Source organism: Balearica regulorum, chromosome 2 (genome assembly GCF_011004875.1).
Source record: "Balearica regulorum gibbericeps isolate bBalReg1 chromosome 2, bBalReg1.pri, whole genome shotgun sequence".
Classification (NCBI taxonomy): Eukaryota; Metazoa; Chordata; class Aves; order Gruiformes; family Gruidae; genus Balearica; species Balearica regulorum.
In genome coordinates, this window is record NC_046185.1 from 80,672,398 (window position 1) to 80,693,015 (window position 20,618).

Sequence of the window (20,618 nt, forward strand, 5' to 3'; positions counted from 1 at the left end):
GCGATTCTCTGCAAAAGGCTCACAGGTTTGGATCGCGGCAGAGAAGGGATTCACCATAGTAACACGCTCCCCACCCGAGCCGTGGGTAAGAGCAAGGCGCCCGGCGCTGCGAGCCCCGCACCCTCCCGACACCAAGCACACCTGCCCGGCACCGGCAACACGGGACGAGCCGGGAGAAGTCAGGTACTTTGTTGAAGCGGCAAGGCAGGCAGGCAACCTGCCTCTCCCCACTTACCGCTGCCGGAATAGAAACCACAATTCCCCCCAAACCGGTTTTCTGTCAAACCCACCCCACTCCTTCCTCTCCTCGGCCGGCAGCCGCGTCACCGCGCCCCGGGAGACGCCGCGGCTTGGCGGGACGCTGCCGCCCGGGGGCCGGCGGGGCGCCGTTCCTCCTCCCTCGCCCCCCCTTCCCTCCGCGGGCGCGGCGGCACCGAGCATTTACACCCCCCCCCGCCCCTTCCCCCTCCTCCGCAGCCGCGGACCCGAGGCGCTGCCGGCCGCGATTTACCTGCGAGGGAGCCGGGTCTCTGCAGGGTGGCGGTGGCGTACAGCTCCTGGGAGTGCTTGCTGTACTGATCGGCAGCGTGAACCAGCCGCTTGGTAGGCGACAGGGTGGCGTAAGTGCCGATGGTGGAGCTTAACTGGTGGATAGGAGAGGAGGAAATGTTAGACTGGACGGTGGGCGGGGAGGTCACTCGGATGGGGGACGGCGACAGTCCCGCCGAGGAGACGACGATGTTGATGGGCGAGCTGGTGCTGTAGGACTTGGCCAGGCGGCTGGGGGACTGCTTCGGGGAGGAGAGGCGCTGCGCGGTGGCGTAGGCGGCGCCCTCGGCGGCGGAGCCGGCCCGCGGCAGCTTGGTGGGGGAGCCGCCGGGCTGGGCGGGCAGCGGGGAGCTCACCCGCTGCGCCGGCAGCGTGGAGCTGGCGTAGTAGAGCGCGGCGGCGTGCTGGGGCTCGGGCAGGTGGAAGGCGCTGCCGTGGCTGGGCGCGAAGGGCTCCCGCGGTTGCGGGGCGGCGGGCGGCGGCGGTGGCGGCTCCGGGCCGCCCGGGTGGGCGCCGCGGCCCCCCGGGCCCTGCTGCGGGAAGGAAAGGCAGAGGTGTCAGCGGGGGCGGCGGGGGGCGCCCGGCTCCCCCGGCCCTGCTCGGGGCGGGGCGAGGGGGCTCGCTCACCGGAGGGCACCCCTCCCCAAGCCGCACGCAGCCCCCTCTTTGACCTGAAAGCAGGCCGACACCCAGCGCCCTCGGGATTAAGGGACTCGTTAATCTGCTAAGGCATTTTCAGCCTTTGAGGAAAAAACCGGCCGCCGGCTCGGGCTGAGCGCCGTAAAAACTCCGCGTCACGGATGAAGTCGGCACCCGGCTGTAAGGGCGAACCGCTCCGGAGTCTCCTGCTCTGTAACGCGCTCACAGACCTACCCTTAGACCAGGCATAGATTAGCCCGAGTTTAAATAAATAAATGATTAAATAGCCCACCACCCCCAAACTTTTATTCTGCATACATTAGAAAAGAGCAGCTGAAGCCACGGAAAGGGCTTTAACCGGGTAACTTTCCTCATAGAAAAGAGATCGGTGTCCGTGCGAGGAGAGGTACCGCTCCGGACTGACACCGCCCCCGCGTTTTGCTGCTGTTGCCGCCGCCGCGACAGGGCGCGACCGGCCCCTCCGGCGGCAGAATCGCGGCCCTCCTCTCAGCCCCGTCCTCTCGTGAAAAAGCGGAGGGGAAAAGCATCACCCACGCCGCGGGGGAAGCCCGGCTCGGTTCACGCCGAGCCCCGGCGCGGCTGCACGACAGGCGTTCGCCTCGTATTTATTTACGCGGCACAAAGGGGCAGGAGGGCACGGGAGGAGCTGCCGGGACCGCGCCCTCCCCCGGGCCGCATCCAGCGGGGAATCTGCATGGGGATGGGGGGACCGCACCGCCCAGCGCCGCCGGCCGCCTCTGCCCCGCCGGCCTCGGGGCCCGCCAGGCGCGGGCAGGGCAGCGCGAAGTTCCCCTTCAGCCCGGTAATGGGAGGGGGGGCGAGCGAAAACCCTGGGCAGATGCTATCAGAAATTTCAGTGGTGTGCCTGAGCCGCTCCTGGAGCAGCAAAGGATGGAGCTCGCCCTTACGCGCAGGCGGCTGCCCCTTTTTTATCGGGGATCTTAGGCTCAAGAGATCATCTGGGAACATTAAAATCCTCTAATAACTGCGCCCCGCAGTGAGCGAGAGCTCAGCGCTCTGTTGGAAGACACACTCTTGTTTCAGATACTACTTTTTTTTTTTTTTTTTCCTGGTTATGCAGGGGATTTACTTGAAACCTCAGAAAGCACTCCAGCTCCCGGGAGTTGACAGTGCAGTTTCAATCGGTCTGAGCAGTGCTTTGCCTGAACACACCTCTTGGCTACTGATTTCCTTAGCGAGAAAAGCTTTTAAAATGTGAATAATGAATTTGGCAACTCAGTTCAAAGAGGTGCGGTGAGTGCCCACAGCAGCGTTGTTTCACATTTAAATAGCAATGTGATTTTTTTAGTAGCATCCTACAGGAAAAAAACAAGTAAATAAAAGCACTGTGTTCCTGGTATGAAATTTGATTTATTTTCACTAGGATACCCAATAAAGGAACTGAGGACAAGATAAAACAACTAATTGGAGCAAAGCATAAATGAGGTTCAGAAATGCCAGAAATGTGTACTTCTTCCTATGGACGCCCACTGGAAATTTTTCTGTCCTTTTCTTTTTTTTTTTTTTTACTTTTGGAGCCCTGCCCCTCACCTTAAATGCTTTGCATCTGGGGGAAGAATATGTATTTTTCCTAGACGGGGACAAGAAGCAAGGGTTTGGAGGAGCTGCTCTTGGTGCTTTGCTCCTAGTTGTTAGTTTGCTCCTAGTTGTTAGTAGTTCAGGTGTCTCAAGGCAGCACTGCCAGACCCAAACTTCACTGGCTTCGGGAGGTTTTGCACCCCGAAGGTGAATGTAAACTGTTCCCTCCAGCTGTTCTGTATGGTAAGTCCCGGGTGGGCAAGGGGATCACGGGTCTAAGTAGCCAGCTCGCTGTTGAGTTGGACTGTTCCGATTGTGGCCATGACTTACAAACACCACAGCCTCAGGCAGGAGCCTCGAAATTTTCATAAACGGCCAACAAGCTCATTTGAAAGACTCCTAACAAAACGCAGGAAGGCAGACCCTGGGCACATCAACGAACTTTTAAAAGCTACTTTCATGCTGAGCTACTTACCGTCTCTGCTTTAAACTGGAAAGAAAGGCTAATCTGCAACTGACTGTCCAATAATGTATTTGACAGGAGACCAGTTTTCATTTTCCAGGTTTAAACTGTATGGTAACAACTTTTATAAACCAGAAGCAGGCTCGCAAGATTTAAGACAACATGGACAGAGCAAGTTTTGCACATGACGAAAGGTCGTTTGAACCAGCTACGTTATCAGTTGATATTTGTTAATAAATTTTACTTTTTGGACTGTTAAGTGGCGTAATAATGTATTTTGTAATATTCAGCATTGTTCCACAATACAGTCTTCTGCAATGTTACCACTGTCTTCTGCAACACGCTGCTGACGCACTGGCAACTTAGTTTGCCATTGATCATAAGGATTTTAGGCAAGCACTGTCATCATGTATACAAAATATCTTTCCCTAATCTACTTCCACACTGCTTGATGTGTCAAGGATTTAGAGTAATTGATTTCAAGTAAACCACTATTATCCCATATTCCTAATAAATCTCTATAAAGCTCCAGGCATTCTGCAAGTACTAATTCAAAACAACAACAAAAAAAATCCCACTTCATGATTGCCTGTTACAGGGAAGAAGGTGTAGTGGTGGGACACTAGGATTAAATAATTAAAAATGCAGTGTATAGAACTTCCTAAAAAGCTAAGCATTTGCTCTGTGTGAAGGAGAGAACTTTTGGATGAACAGATTGCAATGAAAACATTAGCATGCAGTATTTTCTAGGATGTGACTAATCTCAGACCTGTCTTCAATTTACTGTGAGGTTCTTAAGTTTTCTCAAAGGGCCAAGCGTACAGTCCCATTCTCCACTTGTGTTTTCAGAGGCAAAATGTGGTTCAGTTTCTCCCTGTGTTTCTCCCTGTCTGTTGCTTAAGACAACCGCACAGACATGCCATTGTTCATCCTGCAGTGTGACTTCATATGGAATCATGAACTACAATGGTATTTTTCCCTTATTTTTCCATTTATCCATGATTGTTGTCAAACTGGTAATGAAACTGTGTTTAAACTAATAAATTGAGAGCAAATGTGCTTCCCAGTTGTTACATCCTCCTGCATCAATCTACTTCATAGATGTGAACAAAAATCGAGGACTTTCCTACTATAGCCCTATCAATATCTATTCTAAGACTCAGATATTTACTTTTTTTTTGGTATCCCAAAGAAAAGGAGCCTGTTTTGCTTATTTGGATTCAATACATGGATTCTGATATATCCTTTTTAACAGCAGAAATATGTGGAAAGAAAAGGAGAGCATTGATGCAGCTATGAAAATATTTTCTTTCCCATTTAATTTTACTAGAAAGATCATTCTCTACTGATATGGACAAAACGAGATCTGCAGAGCTCTATAGAGAAAATTACTAAGGGTGTCCAGTTAGGTTATAGTAGAGAACAGTCTAACTGTTGTTTGCCCACTGTAATTCATGCATTTAATGCACTAACTTTCAGGACATCAGCTTTTTTTTTTCCTCTTCTTTATAATTAAAATTGAAAATTTAAATCAGAACTTTAACCAAAAAAGATTAAATGAAAGACTGCAATACAAGATTTCTGGTTTATGAAGTGGAATTGAGAAGGGCAAATAACTGTGTCGAATTATTTATTATGCTGAAAATTTTTCATGGACAAGGAATTACAAAATCCTAGATGGCTAGACAGCTTAAGCAAAACTTTGGGGTCAGCTGCTAATTACTGAAACATCAGCATGTTGATTCTTGGAGATTGCTTCCGGAGGCAAAAAAGGATGTGTAAGACCAGCAAAACCTGAATAGCAAAAGTCTCAGGGGACAAGATGACCATTATGAATGTGTTAGCAGGTGCAGCAGATCTGTTTGGTATATCATCTAAAATCCTTTCAAACTATTTTCTTCTTAGGCATGCCAAAACACAAAACCAAAACCTGGTAGGTTTTGTGCATCTATGCTTCATAATTCACAGGTGCTAAGGAACAGAACTTCTGTCAATGCAACTGCCTGAGTCTTAGAAACAGAAGTAAGAACAGAAAAGGCTTCATAGTCATTTTTTGGGAATGAAATAATGACAGAATTTCCAGGAAAATGCTGGAAAATTTGAATCATGGTACCAGTTACCCTTAAGAAATGACAGTTTGCGCTCGATGTCCTGTACATTTCTCTGACAGGTAACAGAAGAAACTGAAATGTTATGTTACATTTGAGTAAGTCTGCATGCCCATCTTAGGTCTGGATGAACTTGTATTTATAGGCAGCAAACGTGATCATCCTTACGAGGGATTTCAAGAGACACGGGTGGTCTGTTAAGGGCCCAGCTCTGTTTCACAATCTCCGTGATACTCTGTGCTCTTTCAGTACCTGCAAGACTTGCCAGTCTATTGGGGGCTATTTTTTTTTTTTGTCAGCCCAAAGATCCTTCACTCGAGGTACCACACTGCTCTAGTCCAATGCCTCTATCACACAAAGGGCAAGAAGAGGGTATGGAAAATGCTTAACCTTCTCTAGTCTTTGGGATGCAGACTTCAGTCCTCGGGCAGCACCTGTGGAAGGGTCTGTCTTCTGCAGGACTGCTTTGCTGTCATTTGTATGTTCCTGACCTACTAGAAAGATGTTACCTATGTTCAAATGCATTTATGTGATAATAGATGCCAGATTATACCTCTGGATCTCTCCAATGTGGCTTATTCCAACTGTTTCTCCTGATTTTATCACAAAGGTCATGGCTATACTGTGTTTGCAAAATACACCCCAACACTAGTGGTAAAACTTGTCAGCCTACCTGATCCTAATCTCAAAGGTCATACGTAAAGATGAAGGTAGATAATACCATCGTAGTCTTCTACATCCATGGACAGAATTGTGTGAGATCCTCTCAGAGTTCCAGAGATGGTCAGTCTCTGGTTTTAAAGCAGCAATGAAAGCTGCAGTCATCACCTATGGTAGGATCAAACCAGCATCATGCAGATCAGTTCTTCACTCCCATAAGCTATACTAGTGAATTGTTCTCTGTAAGCATCGTAATAAGAGTAATCTGTTTTAAGATTTCATCTGCTTCTTTTAATGACAGAAAAATTCTCATGTTCATGTTTGGAATCCAGTTTTAAACACATCATCATCTGCCACATCCTACCAGATGAGAAGTCCTTACTTTGGATTTTGTCTGGGTAGATTATCAAGCAGCCTACCACCTTGTGGCACAGATGACTGATGGCAGGAAGAGCCATGAGTAGCTGAAGAAGGCCAGTATACGGTTTTTGCTTGACATCTGAGCACATTCTTGTACTCATTTGCTAATATTCTAAATAGGGCTAGTGAGGTGTGCTGGTCTGATGAATGCCAAACTTACAACTTGTTTGTAGGAAAAAGGAGACAAGTTAGAAAATTAGCTGTTAAATGATTTTTCAAGGCTTTTTTTTTTTTAATTATTACTTTTATTTTCCATCTACTTTTTGTTTTAAAGGGTTTTCAAAATCTGTGCCAGCCTGTTCAGCCCAGAAGCTTCAGGAGCATAGGATAATACACAGTCAGGATTTACCTCTGTTGCTGTCTCAGCCTCTGAAAAGACCACAGCATCACCAGAAGCTAAAAAAGTCCTCATCCAGAAATGCAAACTAGTTTCATTTCCTTTCCCCTCCCCCTGCAAATACATGGCAGAGCATGTGGAAAACCACTATTTGTGGTACATGCTATGCTTTATATTCCTATGATATCTAGAATGTAAGCTGACCATTCTCAAGAAGAGAGTAAACCCAATCAACCAGTTTTTCACAAATTGCATTGTCCAAATAGAAGATTCACTTTTGAGTACCTCATCTGCTACTTTTTAAGAGCTCTTACTCTTCACATATAACCTGAATCAGTTAATACAGAATATATCAGGATCTGGACACCAAGTTTGAAAAGCTCTTTTCAGTGGGGAAACAGAGTAATTCCCTGCCAGAGGAGCAGTGGTTGCTAAGAAATCCTATTCCAGTAGCATTTAGAAGATAAAAGTTTTGTGTTCTAAAGTACTCAAAGCAGTGAAAAAAACCTCTATGATCTATAATGAAGTCCTCCAAATTGACAAAAATGTTAGATTGCACTTTGCAGCACTATACAGGAAGTCCCAAGACTAATTAGTTTCTCTTTTTTATACAATTGCATTTTCAGAAATTGTTCTTGCTGTCACAGCTGGCCTTGGGACTATTTACATATTTTTTCCACGCATTTGGGCTATCATTCATGTTCAGAGATAGCTATATTCCTTGCACACAAATACCAAAGGAAATTATCACAATCTAAGCAGTTTTGACTCCTGAGGCTTATTTTAATTATAATAGGGATAGCAAAACAATTCCAAGGATTGACTTTTTTCCTCCTTAATTGTGGGATCAGTAACGGTCATATTCAGAACTTTTAATTTTAACTTATGACTCTTCCCTGTCTTGTTTACCACTTTTAAAACCTCCTTTATATGCTTTTTATGGTATTAATTCATAGTTTATATGGCAGTTTGTTAATATTTTCAAGATATATTTTAATTGACCTGAAGTCATCAAGCATCCTTTGCAGGATGATGGTGTGAAAAATTATTATGTTCTGTGAATTATTTTCCTGCAGGAACATCTATCATACAATCTGGTGGAACACAGGAAGAAAACCTGTTTTCTGCCATGTCCTACCAAGAAAAAAAAGGATAGGAAAGGTTGCCTTAACTAACTTACTAGTTATTTTTCAGAAAGTAACCAGTTCTCTGTGAAGCAGATGGTTCATGAGAGCTTTTCAGATCTAAGCAATGGCTGTTCAGTGTAACTTCAGTGAAAGAAATCTACATGATTATTTTTTCCCCTCTCCATAAATTCATCCTTTTCTATCAATGAGTATGATAAAATTTATATTAAGAATATTACTACTTCTAGACAATTGCACACTTTCCCTTCCTGCCTTTTTTTTAAGATTCTTGTTCCTTCCTTTATTTAATTTTTCAGTCTTAGAGGAGAGGGAGCTTTTCTGTTGCTCTGTTGCTCTCATAACCTGTTCCTTTTCCATCGTGTTTACTATTTCTAGCCTCCTTGAAGAATGCATCACACCCTTTCACGCTAACCCCCAGGGTACGATGCTTTTCACAAAGCACAACTCCTGATGACATCTGCCCAGGCTTCAACTGGATATTATAGCCTCCTTTTTCTTTCCACCTGGAATCCTGCTCTCCTGCTGGCTCCAATCCCAAAGAACATCAGGGAGGTCCTCTTTGGTAAGCACAGAAAAACCCCGAGGCCTTACTACTATGCAAGCTCATTTTAAACCCTTTATAAAAGAAAAAAAAAAAGTACCTACCCAATTTGAAATGAAATTTAACTGTGCTTTATTTAATTTTTCAGTCTTAGAGGATAGGGAGCTTTTCTGAGCAAATTGAGAGAATAGAATATTGTATGTCTCTCAGTATCCCACAAGCTGTGCAATGACTATATAATACTTGAAATCTCTTAGCAATTTAAGGCTTTGAAATTCAAATACTACTCACTTCTACAGAATCCTGAATTGTAAAGTGTCTCAGTGTCAAACTGAGATGGTCTGCCTTGCTGGGGCAGTTAACATCTGAACAGAGAAAATAACCTGAGCTGACCAACAAAACCCAGTCAGACTTTGTTTATGTACATAAGCATGAACGTCTCTAGAAATTTTTGTCTAAACTGAAGCTTAACTTCCCAGTGAGAGGCTTTGATGTTGCAGTGAAAAGCACAGAAGGTGAGAGGGTTACGTCTCAGAGCTGGGAGGGGCCGTTTAGACAGGAGGAGAGATTTATAATGTTTTCATGAGTATCTGAAACAATCTTTCAAAATGTTTGAAAAGTATAGGTGGCTGTCTGATAAGTCGCTTGTCTTACAATATGGGGGGGAAAAAGGCAAAAAATGATTCTTACACTTGGGACTAGGCCACGGCACCAGGCGATGCATGGTATCCCAAGCAGGTTTCACATCTGGTGTCAGCCTGGCTTTAGTTTTATTTGCTGGCACTTAGTGCTTTCAATAATAATCCTGATACCAATGCAGGGAGGTCCTAGACCTTAGGGCTCCTAATCAGCACATTCACAAAAATTTTTAATCTTAAATGCCTAAACACGCTATCACCAAAATATATGTGCGAGTAAGTAAAACTGGCATGCTAATCTCCTTTTTAATCAGGATTATTTTTTTACTATGCAAGTGAACCCACTTTAGAGTTAGGCAAATCAAGGCGGTAATTCCACCTTGCTGCAGATGCATTGAACGAGATGGAAAGTAAAGGCAGACGTTCATCTGCCGGCGGGCACCAAACAGCTCTGTTTGCTGGGAGCTACCGCACACGATTTCAGGTGTGAGAGACCCGGGATGCTCAGCACACGTACCTGGCTGTAGCTCTGGATGGCACCTCTGGCCTGACCGCTGCGAGCCGGGAGCTGGGCGGCCGCTGTTTCGCCCAGGGCGAGGGTCTGGTTGCTGTGGTAGCTGGCCGAGTACTGGAAGGACCCTTCAGGCTTGGAATTGAGCTGGAGCGTGCTCTGGGAGAGGAGGCTGGGCCCTGCGGGGACAGGATTTGAGAGCAGTCAGAAAGTCTCAGGGGAAGGGCATACCTGTATTATCTGTCCAGCGAGCCTCAAAATTATCAGACGTATGTGGCTTCAGCTTTTCACAGTTTGGCTTTTCAGTAATAAAAATCACATACAACCGTTTCTTTACCACTCAGTCATCATTATTGTGTTCAAGCTACAGACCACGTTGCTTTCTTTGCAAAAAACGTATGGTTTGACTGGTGAAGAAATTCTAAGCCTAAACAAATGCAACTGTACTAGTTGATAAAGAAGTCTTGGTTTCCAGCTCAGAATAGTTGATGAGTTTTCTTTTTTTCTAAGGATAAGCCTTGTTTGTTTCACTTAATTATATCCAGTCGTTCCACATGGGAAATGCTAACTTGTCCCTCCCTGGGCCCCCAGCACATTAGATCTATTGATTACTGCCACTCTGTCCTGTACGCACAGTGATGTAATACTTTGGTGCCTGTAGGGATGGATGGCAGCCTGTAAAATATTAATAGCTCTTCTCATCATGTAGGACTCGCCCTCATCTCAGTGAATCTTTGATGACTCTTTCGTCAGCCTATCTTATCTTCCCCATCACAGCACTGCACGGCAGGAGAGCCAAATGCAGGCAGCGAGCCTAAATCAGGGCTGCCAGACTGAAGGGCATGTCGGGTAGTTATTCAGTTGTTCTGTGAAACTAAAATATGTTCTAATATTCATTAGGTTAACGTACAACTGATTTAACTTAACACTTACCCATAGCAAATTCCCCAGTTTTTGCCCCGAGAGCATTTATCAGACAGGGAAAGGCTCTTCCTACACCGCGCTGTCATGTGGTTTAGACGTGACCTCCCAAACCGCTTTTAATGGTGAACTCATTCTGTCTCCGTACACGTGCATTAAAGAATACCCACCTAATCCTTCCCCATGCTTTCACTGATTTTAGTCTCTTCTAATTTTCAGTAAACTAGCTTACACTTCCATGGTGTCCGGGCCCAGCAAATGAAATACAACAGCAGAGAAAAGAAGAGGGTTATGCCTTGGTCATTGCATGAGTTACAAAGAAGTCTACCTTCAACCCAACAGCTATCATCTATAGTATGTTCAGCGACTCCACGGGGATGATAGGTTCATCTTCAGGTCAGCACTAACAAGCTCATGAGAGCATAGAAGGTGACACAAACCTTAGGGGATATGAAATGATTAAGTTGATTTTGCTCCTACAGAACATGTGAAAAGTTCAGTTTTAAAAAGATTCACAATGGCAAAATTCCAATGAATTTTACCAGAAATAACTCCCAGTACATTCCTGATACAAAGGCCAAATTTTACGACCTTTAAGTCTTTGCTACAAGAATGTACAGCTGCTCCAAAAAGATATCCACTTAGAAAATGTGCAAAAACCCCACCCCCACATTAACAGAGTATTTTTTCCCCTAGTCTGTTTCTCAGAAATGGCAGAATCATTATAACTGATATTTTCCAAAATCCAACCTGAACCACTCATATTACAAACAAAGCGTAGTAGGCTACGTAAAGTGGAAGTGTTCGCATCTAAGTGTAGAGTGGGATTATGACACTATTTTACATATCAACACAATTTATACTGTAAAGTCAATTGCATTCATCAGAATATTCCAGATATAGGACAAATTTAGAAAGTGAGGTCTGGTCCTTGTATTTTCCTTACATGTACAGAAGGGGCAGGGCTCCATGTGTGCTGTGAGGTTATTAAAAATGTATCATCACATGCATAGGAGAGCTGAATTTAATTCTGCATGGGTGCTTATAAATCCAACATTTCATAGCTTTCCGTTCCCTGACTCTGCAAATAGGGTTTACTAACCATTTTCCATTTAACTGGTTTTGTTGCAAATTTTGTTCTTGAATGAAAGAAATATTTTCACAGATTTTTTTAAAGAACATGAAGAAAATACAGGCTTAATTTTAAAATATATCTGTAGACTTTATTTTAATCTTTTGGATTTTGAATTTTCACTAAAAAATTGCCTGCGATCAAGTGACATGATTAAGTTCAGAAAATTCACAAAAGCATAACTTTCCCAGGAGGGGCAAAAGTTGCAGCAAGAAAGCAATTTTTGTGCATTAAAGTGTTTGCACTCATTCTGAAAGTAATTATGCTGTGACATTTCTAAAGCTTAAATAATGATTAAACTATCACATGCTATGAACTCAATATGTTTAAATTTTCATTGCATCTGGCTTTCAAGTGTTCCTTTCATATTATTATGGCTCGCTAGGGGATTTACATAGCCAGCTAGAATCACATACGTGGGTTCCCTGCACCATTTAGCCTAAACACTTCCATGCGCTTGAAGAAACTTATCCAAACCAAAGAAAAAAAATTCTTAGTAAAAAGTTTGGAGCACATGGTTTTAAGTTCACTAACTACTGTATAGCATTTTTTATTCTGTACCTTAACAAGCAGTAATGAACAATTAAAACATATATACATTTCAATAAAGTAATTACAAAGTCATTTGAGACAGCCAGCCAGATAGATATTAAAATTTTAAATAAGCCCATATTTCTCAAGCAAACGTAGAATAGAATGATGGCTGCTCACCTGTAAGTAACTAATTCTAAATCAAGTGTACAAACTACAAGATACATTTGAGATCAATCATCATGATCTCGAAACACGTTCCTTTTTCAGGATTTAGGGACTACAAGCAGTCCCGTCTGGTCTGACAGGGAAAAGATGGATTGCTTTTCTCATTAACATTCTTGGGATTTCAATCTGAAGGCAAAACCAAACCTTCTGAAGAGCCCGCAGCTCACTCACAAGAGAAGGAAGCGGTTTGTTTGTGTACTTCCATATGCTGATGACTTGACAACAAACTACTGTTTCTTCCTGGCAAAAATTTAAACTCTGTTGTGTTGGTATAAGGAAGTGTTCATGCAACTATTTTTCATTTGTTTTCAGACGAGTTAAGGCAGCTGGAAATTCTCTATTTTCAGTTAGGCACTGGAAATCACTAGTTAACTACTAGAACAATTCAGTCTTATTTGTTCCCTTAATGCTATATAATTAACTACCAATCTTCAATTTAAAATAACCTTGAAAACAAACACTTCCAGCTTCATAAGGCTTAGTTCAGCAGATACGGAGGATTTGTAGTATTGCTTTAAAAATTCGTACTACATTTTAAATCTCCTGCCATTGCTCTGACAATGTCCAGGCCTCGTCAGCTTCTCCCAAGAGAGCTGGCGGGTCTCTCCGCTCCCCTGGCATTTCCCTGCCCCAGGAAAACCCCCTGTGCACCAAGTCTGCCCCTCCGCTGCGGGTCGGGCCAGCACCGGAGCAGCTCCCCTCGGCGACTGACCTGTGATCTGGATGATGGGATCAAGTGCACCATGATGAAGTCTGCGGATGATACCAAGCTGAGGGGGGAAGGGAACACTTTGGAAGGCAGAGCAAAAAGGAAGTTCAACAAGGACAAGTGTAAGGTCTTGCACCAGGGCAAACATCATCCAGGAATGCAGTACAGGCTGGGATCCACCTGGCTGGGGAGTAGCTCTGTGGAGAGGGACCTGGTGGACGAGCAGCTCAATATGAGTGAACAGTGTGCTGCAGCGGCAAAGACAACAGGATGTTGGGTTGCATCAATGAGGGCATCACCAGCAGAGATAGAGAAGTCATTATCCCAGTCTACTCAGCGCTTGTCAGGCCACACCTGAATACTGTGCTCATTTTTGGTCCCTGCTATATAAAAAAGATGTGGACAGGCTGGAGAGAGTCCAGAGAAGGGCCACGAAGACGATCAAAGGAGTGGGAAGCCTGCCATAGGAGGAAAGGCTGAAATAATTGGGTTTGTTCAGCCTTGAGAAAAGAAGGCTTAGGGGAGATCTCATCACCATGTTCAGTACTTAAATGGTGGCCACAAAGAAGATGGAGACTCCTTTTTTATAAGGAGTCACATGGAAAAGACGAGGGGTAACGGGGTGCAGGTTACTCCTGGGGAAATTCTGATTGGACACAAGGAAAACTTTTCACAGTGAGAACAATGAGCCATTGGAATAATCTCCCCAGGGAAGTGGTGGATTCCCCAACACTGGACACTTCTAAAGATTTGGCTGGACAGGGTGCTGGGCCATCTTGTCTGGATGGTGCTTTTATCTAGATGGAGCTTTTGCCAAGGAAGGTTGGACCAGATGATCCTTGAGGTCCCTTCCTTCTATGATTCTATGATTTTGTTTCTATTTAAGCATATGGGGAAGATATAACTACCTGTTTTCCCCTATGTTTTTTCACCACCACATAAAAAAAATCTATTTCCTTGTGAAAGAATGTTAGTGTTGGATTATTCATAGTGGATAGTACCAAATTTTCACTGATTCAGTCAGTGCCACTTTCCTCCTGTATTAAAATAGTACAGACAGGCTTCTTGTGAAGCCCTTTTTTAGTTTATATTACCCACCCCTCTTACTGGCAGTTAGGTTGGCTATTATATGGCTATTAATTTTCTCTTTCAAAAACCTAATAGTTTAAGAGATTTGGAGCACCTGAGAGTACCTGGCACACTTACTTCAAGCAAAACAGGGAAGAGGAGCAGATGCAGCGCAGGGCTCGGCCCTACCCTGAGTCCTATCACTAAAGAGAGCAGCAGTGAAGCCCACGCGTGCTACCTTCCTGCCATACTGCATTCGACAAAATAAGCATAGCCTGGCATTACGCTCAACAGCCTGATTCATGGCATTTAGTACGTTGCATATGGCCACAAATGTAAACTGGTGCGTTACAGACTCCGTCACAAGCCATAGTAGAAGGAGAGCTTCCACAGCATCTACCTGTTTCTGTCAAGGCGGGGAGTGGGGGAAGCGGGAGGCAAAGGTTGCAGAATGAGCCCCGCCAGGCGCAGCTGGGGCTATTTCTGTGCCCCTCACCTGTGAGGGACAGGGTATTGCACTGGCAGTATGTCTTCATGGGCCACTGTTTTTCTTTCTGAGTAACAATACAATGTGCAATGCTGCAATAAGGAGCAGTGTAGCTATTTAAAAATCAAACCAAGGAAGCGAGTGGTCTTAAATGATGAGATTATTAATGCAAGGACATCACAGTAACAGCTGATTATGGAAACCAAAGCGACACAAAGAATTCAGGTTACTATTATCATCCATAGCTGGGTCAAAAATGCAGAAATAATTGAAATTATGAAAACATGTCCTTTTATTTTCAAGAGCAGTATTTTCTTTGGAAATAAAATCTTTTGTCTGTCGTTTCTGCTCTCTTCAGACCATCTCCTCTTCCTTCTTCATTCAGTGTAAAAAAAAAAAAAAAACAAAACAAAAACAAGCAAGAAAAAAAAAAATCACAACCTAAAACTTTCATTTTGGTATTTTTTTTTAAATTATTCTTGAACAGTGAGTATTTGCATGCAGGAATACTTTATATGGCTGTTTCAGAACAGCAGAATATTAGGATAATTCTCAGTACCTGCATGTACAGTTCTAGCTCTACCAGTGCTTGCATAGGAAACAAAAAAATTAGTTACAAGTATAGAACAAATACACATAAACTTCTAATTATTCTACTTATTATGCAAGAAGTGACAAGATATTACAGACCAGTAAGTTAAAAAAAAAAGAAAAAGGTAATACAACAACAAAATGCCACCAGTGTAACTATTTTACCATATTTCTCTATTTAGAAAGAATGATCCCTTAGATTTCCTGTTTTTCAAATCACACTTTGCAGCATACTTAAAACTAGACAAAAGAAGCTATCTATTGTGTGAAAAAAGTGTATTTTGCTTTTAAATGATATCCTGTTCCTCAGCATAAAAAATTATATTCACTTGTGCAACTGTCTTTATACCTACATTTCATCAGATCAATCCAAGTTACACATTGAAAAAAGGTCCAAAATGTCCATTTTTGTATGATCAGAAACTGCCAAGGGCTAAGGCTACTATATTCAAATCCATTGCCAATTTCAGTTGGAGTCAAATCAGGTTTTAAGATATTCTAAGTGTATTAAAGTGTGTGCTAATAGAGAAAGTGTAGCAATTGAACGTATGGAATAAAATAAATTTTTAACAAATATGATGCCGGTAAAAGACTAGCTATATTATTAGAAATGTTTAGCAGATCAACTACGTCAGCACCACTGCTCCAAATTTTAAAAGCATGTTTCCTTCTGCTAGTCTTCCTGTGACAAGAGGGGATTCAACACTCCCCAGCACTGCCAGACTCAAAGAGTACAGCACGTGGCTTTCCTTTCCTCACTCGCTTAGAAGCAAATCCCAAGAGAAGGTGGGTGCTCAGCTGCCCACCGTGATCCACAGCCCCGTGCAGCGTGATGCCCAAATTAAAGCAGAGAAAGGATTACATTAAAAAAAAAACAACAAAAACCCCCCAAACAAAAAAACCACAACAAAAGCAAGAAACAAAGACCAAAGTGCACAGTACTGAATTTTGATTCAATAAATAGTTATCAATGCCGACTGGAGCGATTACAAAAAGTAGGCATCAGCACCGACTTTAGTTGAAAAGCCAGGGAACTTGGGAATCAGAGCTGGCGAGTCATCACGTTTTCTTCCCTTCCCCCAGAGGGCAGGGCCGTGGCCGGGGACACGCAGGTAGCAGAGCTCACCCGCATTGTATCCCATAGTGGTCACAAGCAGAAGAGTATCTCACATAAGAAACCCAGGAGGAACATGGGCTCTAAGGAGCTTACTAGTGTCAGAAGTTAAGCAGTTTTCCAAGTGCTGAGAGACTGTTCGAGTACCCTTACACTGATTAGAGGTGGGGGGCAAAGAAGCACATGCTATTAAATTTTGCTATTTGCAATATTACTAGATCACAAGTGAAGACTTAAAAACAAACGCATGATGTGAAGTCTGATAAGATTTAAGTACAATCAGTATTTGTGATATGTATTTTTACCTACAGGACAGCAAGTTAAGGTAGTAGGAATCTGTGGATTAACTTCATTACAAACTCAGACAACTTTGTATTTTTTCTGTCTTGTACTGTGGTACCATTGCTGGCTCACAAAGCTAAATAGCCAGATGAATGTGGGATTCTTGGAAAAGAGGAACTTAGAAAAAGAAACCGAAGAAATTGTTCCCTGTGGGGATATCAGTGACAGCCTATCCCTAGTGTCCACCAGTCAAACATCTGAAAAGTTACTCCCCATTCCTAATACCTAGACTGCAGTATCTCATGAAATGCTTCACAAATTGTAGCTTCACAGTATGCAACAATTCAAGATGATACTATAGCAATAGTATGGTCAATCTTCAAAACAAACAAAAGGCTGAATTATGAAACGAGACTAATATATTACATTACAGAGCAGAATTTATCGTGGAACAAGTAGTCAATAACACATTATCTGCTAGTTGTTCAATTATAAAATAATTACCGTATAAATGACAAGTTACATATGGTACTATATTATTACAAGATAATGGCATGATTAATTCAGTATTCTAAATCTATGCAATAACTACTTCTGAATTGGCTAAAAGAATTATACTACATACTACAGAAACATACACCTAGTCAACCCCCATGAGTTAATTGCATGCTTGTTACTTAGTTTTCCATGTGAAGTTCCCAGCAAAAATATCATGTAAGTGAAAGGAGAAGGATTTTTTTCCCTCCTTAACATTTCAAGTCAGTTGGCTTCCCGGGGCACATTTGCTTCTCCAAGTAAGTAATAAAGTGGAACACTACTATTGCGTTATACATTTCCATTTGGTCAGTCATCTATTGCAATGCCAGTTCTAATTGACAAAGGAAATAGACCAAAACGTGCTCAAACGAACATTTAATTAGCTCCCATACCAATTATAAACAACACTTCACTCACCTTCGATCAACTGACAGAAGTAGTAATGATAAATTATAGAGTAAGTGTAAATAAAGTGTTTTTAATTAGTGTAATTAATCACTTCACACATTCTTCAACCTGCTTTGCTCATTTGGGTAACAGTTGAAAGAAAGCACCAGCCAAACTCCTTTAATGTCCTTTAAACATTCATTTACAGAGTTAATAGGTTGAGGTGCCTCACATCCCGGCTAGAGGAACCATCTCCTAACTGTGAGTATATGCCTAATTAAGGATTTCAAATACCAAAAAGTCATCACTTACTGTTTCTTCTGCCTCTCAGGGCATTTAGTTTGAGCATGAAGTATTGATTCCTACCCTAAAGCCTACTTTTTTTTGTTAGTTAATTTAGGTGTGTGTACTCATGCTAAGTAGTTGCTAGCCACTCCTAAAGCTGGGTTGTATTGGTTGCCCAGTTTTGCAAAGGAATGGATGGTTGAATAAAGGTGTAATAAAAGATCCGGAAAGGTATCTGTAAAGTGGTCATCAATTTCTGAGTGTTCAACTGTATTTGGGATGCTAGGGGAATCTTGGAACTAGACTGAAAGAACAATAAAACCAGGGATAGCTCTTGATGGTAACCTGCCAGTGTCCTTCCACAGTATTTGACAGTAAAGAAGAGGGGAAGATAGTTAAAGACAAGGTGGTTGGACCTGTTCCCAGTGATACTAAATTCTTTGGCATCTCACTGGTATATCCTGTTTTCCAAGTGGGTGAAAACCCTGGGAACTAGATGAAAGACCTTTGTGGCTATGATAAAAAGAAGATGTTTTCTTAATTATAGGCAGAAAAAGGAGAGTTTAAACCAAGGCAAAATTTAATATCTAAAGACATAAGCAAATCCTGTCAGCTACAAACAGATCAAACAGATTCTGTACGAAAAGAAGGACTTTAAAGCCAACTGTTAGTAAGATCGCACACAGAAGGTAACAAGTAGCTATAATATAACAATAGTAATAAGCATTGCCCCCATTCTCCCTCCAAATCCAGGACTAGTACTAAAATAATACCAGTAAAATATTTAAACATCTACCTTCCAGGAGATATTAAAGATATCAATACCTTTATATTACAAGAAAAAATGCCAAGACTGCAACATAACATAGGTATTCCATACCCTAAAAAGGGAGGGGTGAAGCAAAGGCATACTTAGAATGAAGAAATAAATGATAATACTTTATATGCTAAATCACAAGCAGCTCCCTTGTTAGGAAACAAACCCATCTCTTTAGATAAGAGGCAGCAATTCTTAAATGAGTACCCTGAAAACAAACTTGTTTTACAAAAAAGGAAAGTAATTTATATGCAATACCATGCTCTACCAGCATTAAGAGACATATTCTACCTACAGAGACAGAAAAGGGCTTTAGTGTTGCTACAGAACCTATTCTTAGGTACTGGAAAAAGGGATTTGGCGGAATGCATTCAGAAATGTAGAATAAGTTCATTTTCATCCAAGAATTCTAGAAATGATATATATCTGAAGAAATGATGCAAAAACTAGGCTGATACCATTATGTAAGGGAACAATACAAGGATATCCCTTCTAACTCTCTTTCTGACCTAATTACTATTGGAATGAAAGATGAAGAACACTTTATTTCAAGAGTAAGTGAACTGGCAATAGAAAATAGTTTCATTTGATGCTGATTATCTTATGCTTTTTACACCAGATACAAATTCTGCCGTTATTGTAAGAGGAAAACAGAGGTGTTGACTAGGATTTGAAATAATAAATCAGTACTCCAAGAGATAGCAAAGCACCACAAATGTCCACAAGAAGTAGCAGAAAAACATAAGACTCGAAGTGCATAGAAAAAACCAAGGCCTGCATCCCACCCCAAGAGTAAATGGTTCTTTTTTGATTACTGGAAGGTTGGAAGGTTGGGTTTTTTTACAATCATGTTGAAATCCCAGAGTCAGGGCAGGGCGTGTAGCCCCAATGTCTAATTCAGAGAGGACGCCTGACACTACCAGGTTTCCAGCTACTGCATAACGCTAATGAAGTGCCTCCAAATAATACAGATCCCCGTGTGATTAAGCTAGGACTACAGAGTGGCAAATGTGATCTTCTCTTAAGTGTGTGGTAGAATCATGTTTCAAAATGGTTAAAATATGCTAACTGTGCAACTGTGAGGGACAGGAAGAAAACCAGAGAGAAATTAGTAGTTCTTCCATAGCTGAGCTTAGTAAGGAAGTATTTAATGAGGAAGAGTTTCTTCAGGGATAGATAGCTTTTATGGCAAAAATTTGTAGGCAATATAAGATAAAGATGATAGAATTTCCAGTGAGTTTATATAAAAGTCTTCTGGAAGTTAGGAAACGTATTGCAAATATGAAATATTAGCAGACTCATGGAACAAGTTTGACAGTAGGACAAAATCTAGAGTTCCATTACTAATGAGAGAAATTACTGAAGATACTAGAGAACAAGATCTAAAGACATGCACTGAGCAAGAATGGGTTTATACATATTTAAGCTCAGAATACAGAAGTTGCCTTTGTCTCTTTTTTTTTTTTAATAGAAAAAGCTATCCCAAATTTAGATTAAAAACAAGGATAACCTACTACTGCAAATTTTTCAATGACCCCAAGATTAAACAACTTCTTTTGTAGGAGATTAATCATATTTTATGAAATTGCTTGCTAAACTCTGCAGATATCGAAATCAGGTAGTCTCTGGAAGAGATAATTTATCATCAGTCATTAAGATGATGTGCTTTATAGGAGCAATAAATAGAAACAACACAGGAACAAGACGGGCAGCAAGGATGACTAAATTACATTTTGGTGCTATGGAGGACACAAAGAGGAAGAATAATATCCTCTAGCCTTCCATCTAGGGATTTCTAAGGATGATCTGGAGCTCTTTTGGCATTAAAATTTCTGCCGGCTTTTGTTAGACGTCCACAAGAAGCCTCTGCCAACAAAACCTTCAGTGGCCTAAAGTAGACATGATGTGAACTACATGAAGAATACAAATCACTTCTTTCCAAAAATGGCCTGATT

General features: G+C 42.1%; 1 protein-coding gene and 1 long non-coding RNA gene across 8 annotated transcripts in view; one reads left to right on the top strand and one right to left on the bottom strand.

Annotated features, from left to right (window-relative positions):
• The window catches only part of CTNND2 (catenin delta 2), a 692,458-nt gene that overhangs the window by 294,091 nt on the left and 377,749 nt on the right, over positions 1-20,618 (bottom strand). For 4 of the 7 annotated variants that reach the window (XM_075744818.1, XM_075744816.1, XM_075744819.1 and 1 more), the window contains 2 exons: positions 9,581-9,753; positions 512-1,082 (listed from right to left, as the gene is read on the bottom strand). In XM_075744818.1, the coding sequence (XP_075600933.1) occupies positions 512-1,082; positions 9,581-9,753 (744 nt within the window). The remainder of the gene's footprint in view (positions 1-511; positions 1,083-9,580; positions 9,754-20,618) is intronic. The other 3 variants (XM_075744821.1, XM_075744820.1, XM_075744822.1) reach the window with 1 other exon arrangement.
• Positions 492-11,709, top strand: LOC142600434 (uncharacterized). The gene is made up of 3 exons (XR_012833907.1): positions 492-603; positions 8,260-8,446; positions 10,715-11,709. It is a non-coding gene; the product is annotated as an uncharacterized LOC142600434 (long non-coding RNA).